At 37.0% G+C, this 22,999-nt stretch overlaps 1 protein-coding gene across 1 annotated transcript; it reads left to right on the top strand.

Moving 5' to 3' along the window:
• The first annotated feature begins 1,373 nt into the window (after nucleotides 1–1,373).
• LOC129001269 (ionotropic receptor 40a) lies at nucleotides 1,374–22,888 on the top strand. Its single transcript, XM_054428515.1, has 19 exons — nucleotides 1,374–1,443; nucleotides 1,636–1,773; nucleotides 1,806–1,928; nucleotides 2,073–2,210; nucleotides 2,243–2,361; nucleotides 3,654–3,847; nucleotides 4,164–4,332; nucleotides 4,716–4,811; nucleotides 5,611–5,747; nucleotides 7,615–7,792; nucleotides 8,378–8,481; nucleotides 9,230–9,323; nucleotides 10,616–10,774; nucleotides 11,501–11,663; nucleotides 12,228–12,356; nucleotides 15,857–15,957; nucleotides 16,720–16,882; nucleotides 22,060–22,156; nucleotides 22,648–22,888. Exons 1-19 carry the CDS (start codon nucleotides 1,374–1,376, stop codon nucleotides 22,886–22,888), a joined length of 2,613 nt encoding a protein of 870 aa, XP_054284490.1.
• Nucleotides 22,889–22,999: the final 111 nt, after the last annotated feature.

Here is a 22,999-nt window from a genome sequence, read left to right as displayed (position 1 = left end):
CCCTACGAGACAAGTAGTCTTGGTCATTGACTACACTGTGGGTCTGTTTTTGCCGTAGGATATTGTGTGTTAGATTTGCCGAGTGTAGAGGATGCTGATGACTCATCTGAGACTGTCTGCAGCCATCAATGACCTAATGATAGCTCTCCCCACGAGACAAGTAGTCTTGGTCATTGACTACACTGTGGGTCTGTGTTTGCCATAGGATATTGTGTGTTAGATCTGCCGAGTGTAGAGGATGCTGATGACTCATCTGAGACTGTCTGCGGTCATCAATGACCTTAAGATAGCTCTCCCTACGAGACAAGTAGTCTTGGTCATTGACTACACTGTGGGTCTGTGTTTGCCGTAGGATATTGTGTGTTAGATCTGCCGAGTGTAGAGGATGCTGATGACTCATCTGAGACTGTCTGCGGTCATCAATGAACCTAATGATAGCTCTCCCTACGAGACAAGTAGTCTTGGTCATTGACTACACTGTGGGTCTGTGTTTGCCGTAGGATATTGTGTGTTAGATCTGCCAAGTGTAGAGGATGCTGATGACTCATCTGAGACTGTCTGCGGTCATCAATGAACCTAATGATAGCTCTCCCTACGAGACAAGTAGTCTTGGTCATTGACTACACTGTGGGTCTGTGTTTGCCGTAGGATATTGTGTGTTAGATCTGCCAAGTGTAGAGGATGCTGATGACTCATCTGAGACTGTCTGCGGTCATCAATGAACCTAATGATAGATCTCCCTACAAGACAAGTAGTCTTGGTCATTGACTACACTGTGGGTCTGTGTTTGCCGTAGGATATTGTGTGTTAAATCTGCCGAGTGTAGAGGATGCTGATGACTCATCTGAGACTGTCTGCGGTCATCAATGAACCTATATAAATTCAAATTTATTTTAAAAATTGAAATCTTACTACACATTGTAGTCTGCTGTAGAACAAAGAATAATATTACATTAAATTTTGCAAGTTTGTTTAAACCTAATTATGATAATTGTTATATAGGTGGTTTCTTATAATATTAATAGAAAATTTTATGGCTGTTAAAGATATTAAATATAGCACTTGATTTTCCAAATTGAATTTCTTCCAAAATTTCTCAACTTGTTGAGGAATTGTTCCTCTTGATCCAATGAGTAGTCCATATACTTTGAATTTTGATATTTTATATTTCTCTGAATAATATGGGATAGTTTTCTTATAAATATTTACTTTTTCTTCATGGACTTCCTGGGGCTGATTTTCATTTGTCTCAAGACGAACTGTTGGGTCTATAATGAGCTCTCCCTACGAGACAAGTAGTCTTGGTCATTGACTACACTGTGGGTCTGTGTTTGCCGTAGGATATTGTGTGTTAGATCTGCCAAGTGTAGAGGATGCTGATGACTCATCTGAGACTGTCTGCGGTCATCAATGAACCTAATGATAGCTCTCCCTACGAGACAAGTAGTCTTGGTCATTGACTACACTGTGGGTCTGTGTTTGCCATAGGATATTGTGTGTTAGATCTGCCAAGTGTAGAGGATGCTGATGACTCATCTGAGACTGTCTGCAGCCATCAATGACCTTAAGATAGCTCTCCCTACGAGACAAGTAGTCTTGGTCATTGACTACACTGTGGATCTGTGTTTTCCGTAGGATATTGCGTATTAGATCTGTCGAGTGTAGAGGATGCTGATGACTCATACGCTCATCTGAGACTGTCTGCGGTCATCAATGACCTTAAGATAGCTCTCCCTACGAGACAAGTAGTCTTGGTCATTGACTACACTGTGGGTCTGTGTTTGCCGTAGGATATTGTGTGTTAGATCTGCCGAGTGTAGAGGATGCTGATGACTCATACGCTCATCTGAGACTGTCTGCAGCCATCAATGACCTTAAGATAGCTCTCCCTACGAGACAAGTAGTCTTGGTCATTGACTACACTGTGGGTCTGTGTTTGCCGTAGGATATTGCGTGTTAGATCTGCCGAGTGTAGAGGATGCTGATGACTCATACGCTCATCTGAGACTGTCTGCAGCCATCGACAAGTAGTCTTGGTCATTGACTACACTGTGGGTCTGTGTTTGCCGTAGGATATTGCGTGTTAGATCTGCCGAGTGTAGAGGACGCTGATGACTCATACTCTCATCTGAGACTGTCTGCAGCCATCAATGACCTAATGATAGCTCTCCCTACGAGACAAGTAGTCTTGGTCATTGACTACACTGTGGGTCTGTGTTTGCCGTAGGATATTGCGTGTTAGATCTGCCGAGTGTAGAGGACGCTGATGACTCATACGCTCATCTGAGACTGTCTGCAGCCATCAATGACCTAATGATAGCTCTCCCTACGAGACAAGTAGTCTTGGTCATTGACTACACTGTGGGTCTGTGTTAAGTATTGACTCTGATAAGATAAATAGGATACAACCTGATATCGAGGTTGACTTCTTCCGAGAGATTGTGTGATTAAAGAAATCAATGTAACTTCAATCAATTAATCAAAATAACTATTCATAATACACATAAGTAAATGTGCAGAATGGTGTCAGTTTCATTATTAAAATAAAGTTCATTAAGACTAAAAAAACTATATTATTTTTACAACTAAACTGTTTTGCAAAGAAAATTAAGATTAGAGGATCAAATTATTTCAGTTAGTCAGAAAAAGTCAAATTTATTAAAGTTGTTTTAACCTTTTTTAACCTTGTTTTTAAATTTAAAGTTGTTTAATATAGCAATGAATTCAGCTCTGCAAACACTTTAATTTGACAGTTTGTTCAAAGAGCAGAGGTTAAGAAGTACAGGTTCTGCTCCTGAGAGATTCAAAAGTTTTAAGTAAATCATGTGAGACGCTATCAAAGCTTTAGTTAAGTTCAATATAATTCCGACAATACTTTTCCTTGGAATCATTTAAAAATAAAATATATTGAAGATTCACAGAAACCAACTTCTGTATCACATACAGATTGTCTTTCTCTAAACCCATACTTTTCTTTATCTAGTAAACTATTATCCTATACAATTTTTTAAATTTAAATATGAACTCGTCTTTTAATTTTTTTTTTTAAAGAACGTAATAATGATATTGGTCTGTAATTACATTTCGTTTGGATTACCCTTTTTACCCAGGGGAAAAATTCCAGAAATGAATGAAGAATTGATGGCGTGTAGTACGGTAAAGGTATTAATATAAAATCCCTGCTTCATTATTGGCATTGGTGTGTTTCATCCCAACCAGTGGCTTTTCATACTGAAAGTAGACTTTTTATGATAATGTAAAATATGTAGAGGTTGTGTATTTGGTGGGATATACTGGATTGGGAACATCAAATAAGAAAACCGCTAGTTAGGGGTCCTCCTTGTTCTCAAATTAATGAGAGACTACGAATGACGACTCTTCCCTAGTCCGAATTGGGGCATTTTGGCCTGATGGAACAAATTGCCTTGTAATAATCTTATGGGGTACTGTGAATGGCCACCCTGGTCAGATTATTACCCAGCAAAAAAAAGCAATAAAAACTAAAAACTATCGTTGTCACCATGGACCAGCTGTAAAAATTATTTCAAACTGCTTAGATTACAGTTCTCTCACTATTAATTTTCTTATATTTTTGCTTCATTAAACATCAAAACCACAAACCATGGCTGTTAAGCCCCCCATACACTGGTGAGCATGTTCGCAAGCCTGTTGGCAGACACGCTTGCGAAAATGCTTGGCGTTTCCAACAGACGGTCGAGCATGCTTGCGAACTTTCTTGTCGCCACCGCCCAGTACTCTTGCTTCTCTCGTGCTGTGACAGTCTGACGAGCCGAGCGCCTAACCCAACATGCTCGCCCGTACGAAGGCTCGCAGACCCCACACACGGGTGAGCATGTTCGCTGCCAACACCATCACGAACATGTTTGCCCGTGTATGGGGGGCTTTACATCCAAATAAAGGGACACATGCATTAAAATACATTTAAACCTTGATTATCTTCTGAGCATAAACCCAGGTACTTTTACATTGGGAAAAAGTTGTTTCAGGTCTTGCCATAAAAATTACCATACATTCAAAATCTCTCAAAGTTTAAGACAAAAGCCAAAAAGGATCTGGTCAAGTCAAGTTTATAACATTTTCAGTTATAACTGTATACCTGTATGTAAATCTGATAACCTGAGCTATGCTAGTTGTGTTTCTAGATATTATTCATTGTCTCAAAGGACTATGGATGGAAAAATAATGTATCATGTATATATCACATATCCAGGTGACGATCTTCAAACAACATTAATGAAAACATTAAACAATGGAACAGGCATCCTAGTGGCAGTGTACCGCATCCAATATGCTCCAGATGGGTTGAATAAGGTACTTTTTGCAGACGGTAATAAAAAAATTATATATTTACATGGACTCCTAATTTATATTAAGAAACATTCTGTCTTGCACACAATATTCACTAACAGTTCTTGTTCTCCCTCTGAAACATTCCTATTGGATCACCTTTTATTGAATTTCCCCATAGGCAAGAAGTCATTACTGTAGGTGGCACGTCAAGTCCTAGACTCAGGACTGATTTGATGTCAATTTGAGTTATGCCACAAATAATTATTTGTGATATCTTACTTCAGTAAAAATAAATTCAGTAAAAATTCACCACCGCAACTTAAGAAATATTTAAATTAAGTTGAAAGTGAGTTTGAATTTATTATTGTGTTTCATTACCAAACATGTTTATCTGTAATATCTAGTTGTACAGTGACATCAATGGCTGCCTCAAGACTCACACTGGTGCTGTTTACTTTATCATGACAGCTCCGACTCTCAGTGAAGACATCTTAAAAATGGTAAAACTTCACAATATCAAATATAAACGAGTTATAAAGAATAAAATACATAATATGACCAACATTTGTTTTAAGAGGGATTAAAAAAAACGTTCTTGGGATAAAAAAGTAAAATAACCAACGTAAAAAATTGCTTTCAACTGCTTGACAAACAGGGTGATTCCAAAAAGAGAGGTTAGCAAGTTAAACTCTGTCAAAGTTAAAGTGTAAACATACAGTCATGTTTTGTGGAATGCATAGTTTAAAATTCAAACATAACTTTTATTGAACACAAATTTATCTTTACAACTCTGGTAATTTTAAAATTTTATTTTTGTGAAATACTGGTTGCCTACTATGGTTGGTACTTTTGAAACCAATATGCTTAAGCCCCCACAAACTTGTTTGCAAACACATGTGAGGGTGTGGACCAGTCTTTAGACTGATTCAAAGGCAGTGGTGTGTAATGGAGCGGGAATGCATGAGAACAGCGTTCCTACTCTGGCCTTTTCCAAAGAACCTATACATTCATAGGTGACCCACATTTTTCATACGACAGTGGTTCAATGGTTATTGTTCCCGCACCCGCACTGTACAATTTACGACTACACCACTGTTAAGAGGTCAAATCCTTGTATGCAACAATCTGCATCAATGCTTATTTGAAAAGGTTTCTAAACTAACTTTCATTTAAAACCTCCAGATGATTTGAAATTTGAATCAAACCTATTAAAAACGTTTGAACATTTTTACTTCTATTTAGATTCCTATCTGGTACATAGGTATTAATGATATCTGTATTTTTTTCTTTATTTGTTAGATTCGTGAGAGAGACCTGATCAGACGTAACTTACTCTATATGTTTTACTGGAGAGGAAAAGATATTTCGCCAATTTTTGAAGAGAACCTGATCGAGGCAATGAGGGTTGTTGTTATAATAAGTCGCAGAGCTGGAACGTAAGTTCTCATCTCAATAAATCATAAATCTTAGTTGGATTTCTATAATTAATTTGTATAGCTTCCATTTATCAAAAGTCTATGAAAAATCATCTACTATTCATTAATTGATTTTGTAACCTCATGAGTGTGTGTACACCATAAACTTGTTCTATAAATATGTATCATAAAATCAATAACAAATCTACCGGCTCAAAGAATTAAAGGAATATAATTTAGTAAAAAATTTAAGAAAGAAATGAAAAACATGTAAAAGAGTTAAATTTTAACCATCCAGTATTTTATTGAAAGTGCAAAGAGGGAAAAAGTGTGCCCCACACAGTTCCAAACACATGCCCATTTCATCACGGATTGCACTCAGCAGCCATTTTCAGATCACCAGAAACTAACCACATTAATTGGAAACACTAATTTGATATCGACCGAGGGAGATGATTGCTTCTCTAACCTTACAAATAACCGTGTATCATGTCAATACAATACAATACAATACAATATTCTTTATTGTTAATTCGTCAAGAATTACAATAGTGTCAATACAATAGTGAATTGTACATGTTAATTTTCATAAAATTCCTTTATTGAGTAGAAGGGTCTTGCGATTAGCCACTTCTTCAACTCCTGGTGTAGCTTGTTGCCAGTCAGGTCTCTCAGGTAGTCAGGTAGATGGTTCCTCAGCTTGCAGCCGGTGTAGGAAGGTTTTTTCTCCCAAAGAGTTGTTCGGTGAACTGGTAGTGCAAATTTGGAGCCATGACGGGTGTTGTAGTGGTGCAGGTCTTGGTTTCTTGGGGGGTTTATTTCATTCACATACTTTATAGATTCAAGTATGTAGAGAGACACCACTGTGAGGATTCCTAGGTTTGCGAATGCTAGTCTGCAAGTCTGTGGTGGGACAAGGTTGGCGAGGGCTCTTATGGCTTTCTTTTGAAGGACGAGAATTCGATTCATATTTTTTGTTGAAGTTCCTCCCCACACTGTCAAGCCATATCTAAGATGCGACTCTACCAGTGCGAAGTAAGCTGTTTTGGCCACGGAGAGTCCGCCTATGTAGTTTAATGTCTCCTAGGCATGCTGTTGTTGGTAATATTTTACAATGTAAAATATTAATTAACGATGTCACATTCTTCATTTTCTTGTGTGTGTATCAATATGTAGTTCTTTTACAAAAAATTCCATTAAAAGCTTCAACACAATATTTGTAAAAATTGAAGATTTTAATTATTTCTTTGTTTGGCACTTGATTTGACGATTAGACTGTGTGATCTATTTATTTGGTCTGTGGCGTCAGAGTTCTTTATGACACGTGTAATCTTCCTGCTAATTATTACTTCTTGCAATCATACTTTTTCATTGAATTCGTATTTGCTCTGTGGAAAAATAAAATTTATAATTCACTCAATATCAATGTAAGTTAAAATAGTATCAGTTTTCATCATAACCAAATAATTGAGGGAATGATTTAAAGACTAAAATTAAAAAAAAACAAATACTCGGCAATGTGAAACTATAGTTTCCAGCAGTGATGATGGCTTCTCTTGTAATTTCTTGTCTTAGTCCGTCTTCTCCTGTCATAGTCTTGTCATATCAAGCCATCAAGACTATAATAGTTGGTGTAAGGCTTTGGGCTGAATAACTCTTAGTTCAATGGCAATAATAATAGATGACCAACTCAAGCAACATAATAAATAAAAAGTAAATGAATAAGTTTTAACACATTGTTGTTAGCTTCAGTATTAATGTGTTTTTTTTTAAACTGCCGTAAACATAAAAGTCTACAATTTCTTGGACAAAAGAATTCATGTAGTAAAGAGTGAAAAACAATGAAAACAATATGACTTAAATTGTGTTATAGTAAACTGTTGGGTAGATTGCAGGTATTCTATTCTCAGGCCGACTCAAGTGGTTTTCCACAGTTGAAGATAGTTAACTGGTGGTCGACCCGCGGCTTTCAGAAGCAACGACTGTACAAGCTGTCCTTACTGCCTGACGCAGACAAAGTGTATGAAGATTTCAACAGGCGCAGCTTCAGTATACCAGTGTTGCATGTACTCCACCAACATTACTTTAATTAGTTAGCCAGTCATATCAAACTTTGTATGGCTTAATCATCTTGGGGAAAAATAAAATAATAACTTTAAATAGGAAAACAAGATTTAAAAGTTATGATTCATATTAGAATAAAATTGTTGTTCTTTAGTTCTAGAACTTAGTACCCGAACTAAAACATGTAAAACTTATTGGAAGGCATGACTTATTAGGTCCATCATCTTGGCCCATCTCTCATATTCTCCCCTCTCCCAAAATATCTTTTGCTCCAAAAAATATAAAAACAGTTACCGGTACAACATGGGTTTTTAAAAACAATCAACAGATTTAGTAAGATACCATTCTATTATCTTTGATGACAAATTGTGTAATAGTATCAGTAGTGTTAGGGCAGGAACGTGTAGGAATGGTGTTCAGATTCTGCTTTATCCAAGAATCCTATAGGTTAGTAAGTGAGCGTTCTCACACAGGAAAATTGACAACTACACTGCTGAATAGTAAGTTTTAATAATAATCTTTAGTAAATTAGTGTTATAGTTGTAGTTAATGTTTTGATACAAAAGACACAAAATGTGTTTGTGCAGAAACCTCCCTGGCATTTTGTCACGTACCACAACAGTGGGATAGTGGTCGAGGGAGGACGTGATGATAAGCTTCTTCAACTTTTGGCAAACAAACTTAATTTCAAGTGAGTATATGACAAGAGACTGTTATGAACTGAGTAAATACCGTTCACAAATTATTATATTCAAGCTAATAATGTACATTTAAAGCTTCCCATTAGGCGATTAGGTCGATCGTCAATGAGCGATTAGATATTTAAGCATGGTTGCTGGTGATCTGCGCCCATCGAAGAGCGACCAAATCCCCTAATGTATGCGGGGCTTAACCCTTAGGAGACCAACTTCCGATTTTTCGGAAGGTGGTAGTTTTTTGCTAAAAGGACGAACTTCCGATATATCGGCAGTTTAAATAAACGATAATCTAAAAAAAATAACAACAGCATGCAAGAAATGTTAATGAGGGCTGCTATTCTAAAGTTATAGCATTTTTTCTACAACATTGCAGAAACTGCTCAAATTAACCTACGCAGTGCGTTATACACTATAGGGTCTGTCTCTAAAGGGTTAAAGAATTACACAAATATATATTGTTAGAACACAACAAAATAGAGGAGGGCACAATCTCACTCGAAGTTTCACAAACTGCATCCTCAAGATTATAGTGTTGGAGTATTAAGTTACATTTTAATTGGCAGTCAACAACTATTTAAGTTTCAGTCTAGAGATTTCCACAAGATAATAATACAATCACTTTCCAAGTCACTATCAACATAGCCAAGCAAAAAGATTTCGTTGAGGGAAAACTGCTGCATTTGTTACACCTTGCTAGTAAAAACAATTACTGATACTTTTTTGTGATTTTGATTGTTACAGAATTGAATATTTTGATCCACCTGAGAAGAGCCAAGGCTCAGTGATTGATATGAACGGAACCATGAATGGTGTTCTTGGTCAGATATGGAGAAGGGTAAGAAAAAGTTTAAAACATTTATTTTGAATTGAAACATGATTCTTAAATAACACAGTAGACACGCTAAACAAGCCCTTCTTTAAGCTCATGGCTTATGTTGCATTGTAAATTTACAATTATAGGTTTAGGTATTAAAGTAATCAGTTTATTGGTTGTAATGAAATGTTCTCTCATAACTAAAATTACTGATACCTACTAATCTTTACAAACTTAAGTAATATAATAAAATGTTTTGTACAAAATAGCAATTACCTCCATTGAGTTAATTTAAAAACAGCTAAAAATAACTGAAATGTAAACCCACATTGATTTGCACCTTTCACTGTAGATATACTGTAACCTTGAAGAAGAGATAATTCTCATGTTAAAGACGTTTCAGGAGTTTTTAACACCTTGTATGAAATAGTTGTCAGTGCATACATTGAATCCTAAATCCTACTCCCACAATAAATACAACGTCCTACAAGTGAATTAGAGGACATAAAATACAGCCGTGTGTGGCTTTAAAAATTTTCATCAAACCTAATAGGTAGTCATAGTCATTTCATTTTGTTTGAGTTAGGCCTCCGAAGCACTGATCAATACGTTTACTGGTGGAAATTACCTGCGTCAAGTGATTTCTTGTGACCTTCAGGCGGACGTCGTAATCATCTTCTCATTCTTGCGATTTTAAAAAAACATTGAGTATCACAGTTATACAAAACTCTTAACACAAAACACATAAACATGGCCAATAACTATTACCGATCGGTCAAGTGGCAGGAGACACAGAGTCTAGACTCTACTTCCGTGTCGCTCGCCGCTTGAACGATCGGTAATATAGTTATTGGCAATTTTTACGTGTTTTGTAAATCTGTTACTCAATGTTTTGAAGGTCATAGTCATTGTCTTGGTCTCAGCAACACACTATTTCCTTTTGCCAATCTTGTATATTCCATTGTTTCTGTATCCATATTTGGCTAGGAAAAAACACAAGGAGGCAAACATCTTTGAATTAGTTTAATAAAAAGGAAAAGCCATAGAGTCCACTAAACTAAAATACCAAGACATTAATTTTATGGAAGTTAAATAAAATATATCAATACAAAAATTCCCCACATTGCCCCGAAAACTTGAAATGTATCAATAGTTCTAGGGCTTTCAGAATACTGTGCATTCAAAAGGATCTGCAAGAGAAAATCATAAATTCCTAAATTACATAACATACCCTGTAAATATTTTATACTAATGATTGTCAGATACCAATAACGGTTTACCATGTATAGTGGATACAACTGTTTTGATGATAGGATGTAGACATGTTCATGGGGGATCTGACAGTGACATACAACCGCAGTCAGGCTGTAGAGTTCTCATTCCTCACTCTGGCAGACAACGAAGCTTTCCTGACTCACGCACCTGGACGACTGAATGAGGCTCTGGCACTTGTGCGCTCGTTTCACTGGGAGGTGCAAATTTAACTTATTTAATTTACTTAATTTGCTGTGGGGTACCACCTTAACACTAAGATTATACATGCAGTGCTGATAAAAATAATAGCAAATTAAAATAGTAATAAATAAATAACTTTATTTCCACATATGATACACATTTGAAGAATTGTTGTTGGAAATGTAACTAACCACTTAAACAAACAGATAGCACCTAAAGTTAACTCAGTATGAATTCCAAATCTCTCTGATATTAACTAAGTAAGGCACAACCTAATGGTTGGAACTATATTTTATATTTCTTTTCAGTCATTGTTGATGTTTTGCTCCAAGTTCACTCTCAACACTTGATCTTCATTACTCAGCCAGTTATTATTAGTAGACCAACAGTAATTTATTCAGCTAGTGTTGTTGTGAGGTTTGATATAGACCACATGTCAGTAGTGAGTTGGTGGCTCAGTTGGTAGTGTCGCGGACTTCGGGCCCAAGGCAGCGATGTCGTGGGTTCGGATCCTGGTCACTACCGATAAAATTTTATCAGTACAGTTCACCTTTGTACTGTACCAGCTCACTCCTTGCTTTGCTGTAAACGATCCACGCACGGGCGCATAGTCTATGTGGACGGGCAAGTGTAAGGTTAAAAGAGGCCGCCAACCTCTTTAAAAAATAAATAAATAAATAAAATTTAAAAGTATATGATAAAAGTGTTTTTATCACGAGTGCCACTTGCCTAATACTACACAGGTTTGGCCCCTGGTGGTGTTCACCATCTTGGTTACTGGACCTCTTTTGTTCTTCATCATCTACATCCCTCATCTGTGGGATGAAGACCAAAGTCTGTACGCCTCACCACTTCAACTGTTCTACAAGTGCAATTGGTTCATTTACGCCATCTTTTTAAGACAAGGTAACAGCTTTGTGCTGCTCATACTTTATTGCTTATTACAGTATTGAAAAGCATATAAATTAAGTCATCACCTAGTGAAGCTGGTAATTTTTTTCTTACAACAAAACCACTGAAAGATTCGGGGCATGTTTCATAATAAACTTACAAGTTAGTTACAAGCTGTAACTTGTAGTTTCCATTAGATTTGCATTGGGTGATCAGATGATTAGATTTCTGATTTACTAATAATGTTAGTGTGTAGTTTATTATGAAACAGGCCTCTGCTTGAAAGAAGTTGTAAGAATTATGATTTAAATAATGTTGTCAAATTCCTACTAAATACGGGTGGCGTGTTTTATGAACAACTTTTGTAATTTCTATCAGGCTTTTAAGTTATTGAAATATAATCTGTAAACTTATCACTAAACCAGCACATTTTATTGTACCAGTTGTTCTGTGATTCACCAAGGCGTAATATCACAGCTATTGGTAATATTCAATGCAATATTTAATCCTGAACCAACTGCTGTGCTTTAACACCATTTTGACAAAAGTGTAGCTTAAACAAAGAATTTTCATATGCAGGTGCTTCTGTGCCAACAAACAAACACAAAGTAAGATTTGTCGCCATTCTACTGACAATGGCAGCAACATATGTAATTGGGGACATGTACTCAGCCAATCTGACATCCATGCTCGCAAGACCTGCCAGAGGTAAAGTGAATTGGGCAATCGTTGCACGACTCATGTCTTACACAGGGTCCAACAATAACCTCTCTCCTCTCTGACAATATTAACTATTATTATTATTAGTTCTTTGAGACAGAAATGCACACTAGGGTAGTCCTACATTTTAAACAGAATCACAGGTTACTAACTGTGCAATGTCTGACTTTGATAAGTAATTATATACCGTAGTGAGTTTATTAGAGAGTTGATTATTAGAGAGTCTTGAGAGTAGGCTAATTATATACAGTAATGAGTAATTATATGATGAGTAATTTTGATCGGCTGAAGTGATGTAGGCCTATGTTGTGCTAAAGAAACGTATGTTTTGGAGTTGAATCCCCATTGGTAATAAGATAATACTAGTGTACCTGTAGCTCGAGTCGAGATCGAGCAATTGCAAAATATTACAAGAGTTATTTCAAAATGAATGACAGTTATAATTTCTATGATGACTTGAAAGATCAATTCAAGGATAATGTAATCACTCCACTGTAGTTATCGAAACTGAAAACGAACGCTCTTGTGTGTATCATGAGTTCACTATGAACAGTTGTTTTAGAATTCAATTAATACAAATTATTCGTCTGATTAAGTAGGTAAATAAAATCTTTTCTTCATAAGAAATACATTGGGATTTTGATGGACTTGTGGGGCAAAGCCCAAAACTTTTTTACAGGAATTGGTGAAAGGGTGCGTCTGCACAAAAAATACTTAATTTTGACACATTGTTTGTAAAAATCCATCCATTATTAACGGAGGAGTAGTGTTTCGTAGATATCACCTTCACGTATATAAGGATAAATCGATGTAAACTGAGAAACCAGTAACATCAACAGTTTTAGGAGTAGACTGAGCTAGCGTTACAAGGGCTTGAAATATATGAAACTGCCTGATTTTGAGCGGATTCCTGTCTTCTAGTGGCCAGTTGATGACGTGAATAGCAAAAGCTACACAGGGTGATTGATATAAGTGTGCCAGCCGTTTTATTCGAAAACTATAAGAGATATCAAAAAAAGTTAAATGGTAAGTGCCTTGGATTTTTTATTAAAAAAATTATAGTCGAGTCAAAAAAATTATTTTAGCCGCCATTTATGGCCGCCAACTTTGATTTTTCTTATGGAACACCCTGTATTTTATGATGTATTCTGGTAGAAAAAGTAATTTTAAGACGATTTTATTCTTGTGATTTTTTTCATAAACCTAACCGTTTCAAAGATAATAATGGTTTAAGTTGTGAAATTTTGAATGGTTTTCGAGCAAAACAGGCCTGGCATGCTTGCTTAGGCCTTTATCGAAACTCTTTCTCATGCAGAAATTTCAAAACTTTAACCATTATTATCTTTAAAACGGTAAGGTTTATGAAAAAAATTACAAGAATAAAATCGTCTTAAAATTACTTTTTCTACCAGAATACATCATAAAATACAGGATGTTCCGTAAGAAAAACCAAAGTTGGGGGCCATATTGGAAAAATGGCGGCTAAAATAATTTTTTTTGTTTTTTAAATAAAAAATCCAAGGCACTTACCATTTAACTTTTTTTTTTTATATCTCTTATAGTTTTCGAATAAAACGGCTGGCACACTTATATCAATCACCCTGTATATAGCTTTTGGTATAGGAATCAGCCTCTGAGATTATTTCATGTATGTTGTAGTCCACAAAATTAGAAGTTTTAGTTGATCATCTTCAGCAGTGCATACTTCTTCCATGAAATTCTCGAAAGTGGTTTTCCAATGTTTCCACTGACGATCAGAATGGGGATTATTAGGATCCAAAAATAGACGCTCAGGTTTGAAGTATTTATCCATTTAGATTTCTTGAATTATAGAAGAACTAGTAATACTTGAAATAAAAGTTTTAAGTTGGATAAATTTTTATGAAAAGAAATGTTAACAACCAAATTGATATGGTTTTAGGCCTATTCAATTTAAAATCTGCCACATTTCAGATGAAATAATTAACACAAAAATGTAAACATTACATGCAGTTTGGCTGGACTAAAAACTTATTTGGAACTACCACGGTAATAAAAAAACTTTCCCAAGGTTATGCACGCCTTGCAAAGCTTTTTCCTTTATAGAAAATCTACTTTAAAACCAGTTTGTGCAGTTTTAATCTATAAATCAATTATTCAGCCGTTAATAGCATATGCATCACCTATCTGGGGATTAGCTATTTAAAAAAATAAACTGTTCAAAATTCAAGTAATCCAAAATAAAATTCTTAGAATAGCAGTGAATGCTCCTTGGTTCGTTAGAAATAAACACATACACAAAGAGCTTAGAATAGAGTCTGTCTCGACCTTCCTTGAAAAATCCACCTTCAAATTTCTAAATTCTCTAAACTAAACAATGCTCCTGGAGCACTGGCATTCTATCTTGGCAAAACCACAGAAAATAGAAGATTGCGGCTGAAGGCTTCCCCAAGACTTCTTGTTGGACGAAGCCTAAAGAAAATTGAACATGTGACCTGCATCTAAATTTACTATGTTACAGGGTGCCTCAAGTTTGAGCGAACCCGCTATGTTATTTTTTTCTATTTTGTTAAAACTTCTGTGAATAATGTAATATTGAACCAGAAATAAATGTTGTACAAAAAATACATAAACAAAAACTATCTTAAATAGAACAACTGATGAAATATTTTACAGTTCAATAGAAATTACATAATGTAACAAGAAACAATCAAGTAAAACTGATGATTAACCAAATTGGTCTATAACCTCCTGAATATTACAAATATCAATATTTACTCCCAAAAAAGGTTCTGAGTTTTCTTTTATAAACAGCTGTTTTTGTTTTTATTAAATTTGTTCTATCTAATTCTTATGGGGAAGAATTAAGAGGGTTCCCTACCCCCGCCTAAAAACGTTAGAAAACTGCTTCGCGCGGTATCATATAGCGATTCTAGTTTTAACATTTAAATTGTGAACCAAACACCATTTTGTACATAAAGAGTGGTTCTACTAAGTTTGCTTTTTAAAAAATGTCTATGCTTACGCAATCAAGGGCAACGACTTGTCAAAGTTAGTGAACTTTAACTGTAAAGTTCACTAACTTTGACAAGTCGTTGCCCTTGATTGCGTAAGCATAAACATTTTTTAAAAAGCAAACTTAGTAGAACCACTCTTTATGTACAAAATGGTGTTTGGTTCACAATTTAAATGTTAAAACTAGAATCGCTATATGATACCGCGCAAAGCGGTTTTCTGACGTTTTTCGGTGGGGGTAGGGAACCCTCTTAACCTTTGACAGCGCCTCACGGTCTTAAGGGTAAGAATTCATAAATTCTAAAACTTGTTTGCAAAAGTACAAATTGAAACACACAAATTGACACCTCAAACGTTGACATTTTACCACAAATAAGACAGGAGTAGTGTTCACAAAAAATTGCTTCACATATTATAGATATAGAATATAGTTAGATTTACATTATACTCGTATCATTTACGGTACATAATACTGCTTGTATATTGGTGTTTAGAAAGGCCTATTACAAACCTGGAACAGCTCCTTGAGGCAATGGAGAACCAAGGCTACCAACTGTTGGTTGAAAAGTTTAGTGCTTCACATGGGAATGTTGAGGTGAGTACTTTTCAGGGACTTTTAGTTATTTGGCTTTTTTGGTGTCTAAGTAAAAGACAATCAAAGTTTTAAGGGAAAGTGGTTTTAACCCAAATGGCATGTGGTTATGTCTCGGATCATACCTGCTCCACTGGCACCAAAGTCCAAGACTAAACTAGACAAGCAACAAACCCACTAATCTTGTCTTGTAGCAATACTTGTGAATCAGGACCATTCACAGCTCTAAAGAACAGGATAAATAAACATATTTAAATCATTCTGTGCAATTAGAAAACAAAAAGTGCTGGAATATTGTCTAATACTTGGTTTAATTGGCTTGTGTTGTAATTTTGAGCTAAACCATAAAAACTTTCGTACAAATAATGTCAAGATGGTTTGTTTGTGTAAACCAGCAATTAACTCACTCATCAAGATAATATACAAAGACATAACTTTACATCCCTCAGACCTTTTGCCACAGAGTAACTCGTGTCTAGTAGCGAAAAGAATTTAGATTTTTGTCGTAAAATCTCTAGACTTTTAAACTCCTACATTTTATTCAAATTGATTATCTATATACACTATTATAAAATATTTAATATGGCTATATTTCCATTCTACAAGTTGTCACGGCTGTGCTTTTGGTGTAAACGTGTTATTTTCATCCAAAGTGCCCTTAAAAAGGAACTTACAATTAGTTATGCTAATGGTATAAACTGTAGTTGCAATAGCTAATTTACATTGAAATCTACGTTTATCAACATTATCACTTTATTTTGCTAGAATGGCACTGGATTATACAAGAAGATCTGGCAACGGATGCTAAAGCAGACTTTGTATCCTCTAATAGACTCACCAGAGTTTGGTATGAAGCTGGTCCGAGACAAGAAGAACGTAGCCCTCATCGGGGGTAGGGAGACATTCTTCTTTGACACTCAACGCTTTGGTATGGTTATTGTTGTAAATGGACTTAAATTATGTAGAATGATAAAGAGAAAGGTGTTTTAGGTACAAGTTTTACTCAATACAAAACCACAACATAGCTTTCCACAAAACACATCTGGTATCCATGACAACTAACTTACAGAACACATGTGATACCAAAATTAACTATTCACACAAATCATATTTCAACACCCTCCTTATTTGTGGAATCCCTGGAACTTAATGCAGTCTCTGAATTTTTCACAGTCAAGCCTTTGTTGGAGAATAGGTGAAAATGTTTCGTCATAATCTGTTCCCCTCCTTTGATCGAATCCTTTGACAATGTTCCCCTCCTTTGGTCGAATCCTTTGACAAGTCACCTGACCCTTGTCATTTTCCTTTGATTTGAAAACCCATTTACAGTTTAAGGGTTTCCTCAAGGCTGGGGTTTCGACCAATTCACAAGTCTTATTTTCGATTTGAGACTTAAACTCACGGTCCATAGTGTTCTTCCAAGAGTCTTTGAACTCACTATTCAATGCTTCTTCGCGAGATATTGGATCGGATAGCTCGCCAGAGAAATAAGTAACATAATCGTTCAATTCAACTGGGAGGTTTCTGACGCGCTGCGGTCGAGTTGTTGTGTCCGGAATAATGTTCATGTCAGTAACATCAGTTACATCGTCGTTACTTCGGTTTACATCGGATCCTGTAGGAAGCACATCATCATTATTGGGCACACTTGGACCGGTTTGTGTCTGACCACTAGTACTGTCCTGACTATCAGACACATTTCCTGTAGGTTCGGGAAACACGTAAAAATCTAAGTCTTTATTCACATTTTTCAATAAAGAACTTCCCCATTGATTTTCAGAAAAGGTAACGTCCCTAGATATGAAAGTAATTTTCTTCTGAGGATCATACAACCTGTACCCTTTACTAAACTGACAATAACCAACAAATATACAGGGAGTAGATCGTAGACTAAGTTTTTTACGTTTCTCGGCAGGAATGTGAGCAAATGCCTTACAACCAAAAATTCTGAGATGTTGTAGAGTAAGCTTGTTACCTGACCACACTTGTATTGGAGTTGGTTCCACGGACCTGCATGGTGATCTGTTCAGAAGGTAAGCAGCAGTATTCACAGCTTCAGCCCAAAAACTAGATGGAAGCCCAGACTCTATCAGCAAACATCTTGCTCGTTCTAGGAGGGAACGGTTGAGACGCTCTGCCTTTCCGTTTTGCTGAGGTGTGTAAGGACATGTAGTTTGATGCACAATACCTGATGACTTAAAAAACTCAGTTAAGTTGCGATTACAGTACTCCGTACCATTATCTGTACGCAACACTTTTATCTTCTTGTCAGTTTGTTTTTCAGCATACTCTTTGAACGTTTTAAAGTGACCATTGACTTCGTCCTTTGATTTTAAAAAATAAACAAAACACATGTGACTGTAGTCATCTAAAAAGGTCAAAATATACCTAGACCCACCAAGACTATTCACTTCCATAGGACCTACCAAGTCAGAATGCACTAGCTCCAGATAATGACTGCTTTTAGACTCACTCTTAGGAAAAGGTAAACGATGGCTTTTTCCTAACATACAGATATCACAAATAGTTTCTGGCTTACTACCAGAAATGTTGATATCATCAGCCAAGCCATCAACTAATCTTGTAAGGCTATCGAAATTCAAATGTCCCATACGCTGATGCCAGAGCGTTAAGCCACTGCTTTGCATGGATAATGCAGATGTGTTCATAGGCATATCCAACTTAAACAGGTTGTTTATTAAACTAGCAGAAGCAATGAGCTGTCCTGTTGAATTGAAAACTTTGGCTCCATCACTATTGAATACCACAGAGTTTCCTTTATTTACAATTTGACTCACTGATAAAAGATTAACTTTTAAGTTAGGCACAAAATGTACATTACTTACATTTGCTTCCGAGACCTCACCAGAAATACATATTGGAAGCTCCAAATCACCGACGGTATCAGTCACCATTGTCTCATTATTTGCTGTGGTGATCGTTAGTGCTTGGCCTTTTCTTGCGTTCAGAAGCATATTAGCGTCAACACATAAATGACAAGATGCACCGCTGTCTAAAAAGAACTCATTATTAACGCCCGGTTGCATTGAAAATGCAGCAAAGAGTGACGTATTAGATTTGCCAGAGTTTACGTTATTTTTGCCCACTTCTCTTGTAGATGTACAATTCTTCGAGATGTGACCGTAAACATTGCATTTATAACATCTCGGACCTTTCTTCACATTTTGTCCGAACTACTCGTGTTTCTGTTCTTTTGATACACTTTGTGAACTGTTTCTCTTGAACTGGAACCATACAGTGCAGAATCAGTTCCTGCAAAAGTCATATCACGTTGTACTGGAGACACATCTTGCAATAACTTCGTTTTTATCGCATCCGCCGTGACTTTATTGCCGGAAGATTCAATTCCCATTATCATTGGTTCATACCGGATGGGTAAACCAGCTAGTAAGATTGTTCCAACCCATTCATCGGTTACCTGCAGACCCACATTTGTAAGCTTGTGAGCAGTTGTGACTATGCGGTTCACGTATTCCTCAACAGAACTACAATCTTCCAGCTTTGTAGTTATTAGACATGGTGTCTACTAAACCTGGTTTGAAAAATTCAAGGAGTTTTCCAGGAGAATTCAAGACAAATTCCTGAATTTTAAGGAGCTACTATCGGAACCCGTTTAACTAATCGCAACCAGCTAATAAATGAAAATGGTTATTATTAGGCTATTATTATTATTAATAATGATTATTATTATTTGAAACAAAACATTTCCAAAGAATAATATTTTATACAACATAATAAAACAGTATAACTGGTAGGTAAGGCGACACCAGTTATCATCTCCCGCGATTGTGGGAATATCAGTGAGCATATCTTGCAGTATCTTCAACATCAGCGACAAAACGTCACACCGTCAACGACCCGTATTCATATTTTGCGGTTTGGGCGACACCGATAACCGTCTCTCGCGATCGCGGCAATTCCCGTAGGCATATCTTGCGGTTTCGGCAACACCGATAATCGCCTACCGCGATCGCGGCAATAGCCGTGAGGAAATCTCGCGGGTTCGGCGACACCGATAATCGTCTCCCGTGATCGCGGCAACACCCGTGGGCATATCTCGTGGTTTCGGCGACACCGATAATCGTCTCTCGCGATCGCGGCAATACCCGTGTTGAGCATATCTTGCGGTTTTAGCAACACCGATAATCGTTTCCCGCGATCGCGGCAACACCCGTAGGCATCTCACGCGTCTCTCGCGATTGCGGCAATACTCGTGAGCATATCTTGCGGTTTCGGCAACACCGATAATCGTCTCCCGCGATCGCGGCAATACCCGTGAGCATATCTTGCGGCTTTAGCAACACCGATAATCGTCTCCCACGATCGCGGCAATACCCGTGCGCATATCTTGCGGTTTTAGCAACACCGATGATCGTTTCCCGCGATCGCGGCAACGCCCGTAGGCATCTCACGTGGTTTCGGCGACACCGATAATCGTCTCTCGCGATCGCGGCAATACCCGTGAGCATATCTTGCGGCTTTAGCAACACCGATAATCGTCTCCCGCGATCGCGGCAATACCTGTGCGCATATCGCGGCAACGCCCGTAGGCATCTCACGTGGTTTCGGCGACACCGATAATCGTCTCTGGCGATCGCGGCAATACCCGTGAGCATATCTTGCGGTTTTAGCAACACCGATAATCGTTTCCCGCGATCGCGGCAACACCCGTAGGCATCTCACGTGGTTTCGGCGACACCGATAATCGTCTCCCGCAATCGCGGCAATACCCGTGAGCATATCTTGCGGTTTTAGCAACATCGACAATCGTGTTCCGCGATCGCGGCAACACCCGTAGGCATATCTCGTGGTTTCAGCGACACCGATAATCGTCACTCGCGATCGCGGCAATACCCGTGAGCATATCTTGCGGTTTCGGCAACACCGATAATCGTTTCCCGCGATCGTGGCAACAAAAGCGGTAGTGTTTCGGTTAGGCGACGATTCCGATGACTGGGCTCCGGATTCCCGGAGGTTTGGGTGGATTCCTGGAGTTTTCCAGGACATTTCAAGGTAAGATAAAATTCCCGGAGGTTTCCCGGTTTTCCCGAATTTCCCGGAGAGTAGACACCATGTTAGAATACGGAGAAGTCCAACTCTCCTGCTTAAACCATCATCTTGAAAAGCCTTCGTTAAATTGTCCCAAGCTGCCTTTGCGGTGGTTGTGTTTTGAATATGTACATAATTCACCGGATCAACCAATAAGATCAGCTTTGACCGACATTTAGTGTCCTTTTTCTTATCCTGTTCTACGCCAGATACACAGTCCCACAAATCCAAATCTTCCAGGTAAGCTTGTACTGCAAACTTCCATGTATCAAAATTCTCACGACCTTTAAGCCTTTCAATTGGTAATGAATTTTGAGTCATATTGCTGTTACAAACTTAAGAAGTCGGTATTCTTTAAACGAAGCACTGAATAAATTATTCTGGCACTGAATAAAATATCCTGGGCCCATAACCTGTTGTAAATGGACTTAAATTATGTAGAATGATAAAGAGAAAGGTGTTTTAGGTACAAGTTTTACTCAATACAAAACCACAATATAGCTTTCCACAAAACACATCTGGTATCCATGACAACTAACTTACAGAACACATGTGATACCAAATTTAACTATTCACACAAATCATATTTCAACAGTTATGTAATTATGATACCTTATTTAGTCTAGTTTTAGAAGGGATTAACCAAGTTATTAAGGTATTAAGTGTATAACATTTTCCTTTTTTGAGATGCATTAGACTTTAGAGTAGATTCTTTTCCCTCCATGTCTTAGCTCAAAATCATTACTTGGGGCTAGGTCTAGAGGGAGTCGCGGCATTTTCACTCATATAAAATCCATTGGTGATAGGAGGAATTTGTAACCGGGTCCTTAGGGACCAATGTTCTGCGCTCTACCACTAGACCAGCTCGCTCTCCGCTTTTATATACATAAAGGTTAACTAATATTTTTTATTTTGCTTACTAATTGAGTTATGCTAACTTGAAGTAACCGTTACAAGCAAAGTTTTTTAAGACATAGAACATCAACAGCCAAATATCAGTAGCTAACAAGTTTCTGGGTATAACAATGTTTTCAGGAGCCTACAATTTTCATCTGAGTGAAAAGCTGTACACACGTTACTCAGCAATCGCCATGCAGTTGGGATGCCCCTTCATTGACAAATTCAATCAGATGTAAGATTCTTCATTTACATTTTTTACATGAAAGGATTATGTTTACTACACATCGCCACTCTTGCTTTTGACTAAAACCAAAATATAGAAGTCATTATACAATTTTTCAATCATAATAACCTGCACTTCAATTTCTCCAACATATGAATTTGAAACAAAATTATCACTATGAAAGTTAAGTTATCTCTAGCAAAAAGAGGGTCAACCCTGATGTAAATCCTGTTGCCTGTTGAGGAATGTGCTTAAAATTAAAACACTTCACACTCTAACTCATTTTTCTTATTTAAATTTTGCTGTCCAATCAGAAATTCTATAGCATCTGTCAAGTGAATGCAAGTAATTTGAGAATTGCAATTACAGTTTTAGGGATTTATTTACACAGTAAATACGTGTAAATCTTTATTAAAAATTTTCCATGCTGAAATAATTTGCAAATTATTATTCATAGAAAATAAATCATCTATATTCAAAAATGTTTATTTACATTGTAGACTCATGAGGCTGTTTGAAGCTGGTATATTAACAAAAATTACAGAAGATGAGTATGAAAAACTAGGAGAGAAGAAGAGGATGGAAGCACAAAACAACCAACAGAGCCAAGAAGTGGCATCAACCAGTGTTGCAGAGGGCAATGAAAAACAAGAAGAGGACGGAAAACTGCAACCCATGAGTCTTAAGGCTTTACAGGGAGGCTTCTTTATCTTACTCATTGGCTATTGCACTGCAGGTTAGAGCTACATTTTCATTGTTTATCATAACTAAAAGCCGCCAAGGACTATAACTTACTCCGTTCACAAAATTTAGGCGGTTTTATGGGAGGTCGATCGATCCCCTCCACTTTAT

This window comes from Macrosteles quadrilineatus, unplaced genomic scaffold, assembly GCF_028750875.1.
Source record: "Macrosteles quadrilineatus isolate MER2022 unplaced genomic scaffold, UCM_ALF_1.0 Scaffold_1__1_contigs__length_201487025, whole genome shotgun sequence".
NCBI classification, from domain to species: Eukaryota; Metazoa; Arthropoda; class Insecta; order Hemiptera; family Cicadellidae; genus Macrosteles; species Macrosteles quadrilineatus.
This window is presented reverse-complemented; position numbering and strand designations above follow the sequence as displayed.

What these genes read in the sequence shown, in the direction of transcription:
- LOC129001269 (XM_054428515.1), top strand. Translation starts at nt 1,374, where the DNA reads ATGCTGATGACTCATCTGAGACTGTCTGCGGTCATCAATGAACCTAAT. An exon ending in TTGGTCAGATATGGAGAAGG is followed by an intron (nt 9,324 to 10,615) that starts GTAAGAAAAAGT and finishes TTTTGATGATAG; the next exon opens with GATGTAGACATGTTCATGGG. An exon ending in CTTCACATGGGAATGTTGAG is followed by an intron (nt 15,958 to 16,719) that starts GTGAGTACTTTT and finishes TTATTTTGCTAG; the next exon opens with AATGGCACTGGATTATACAA.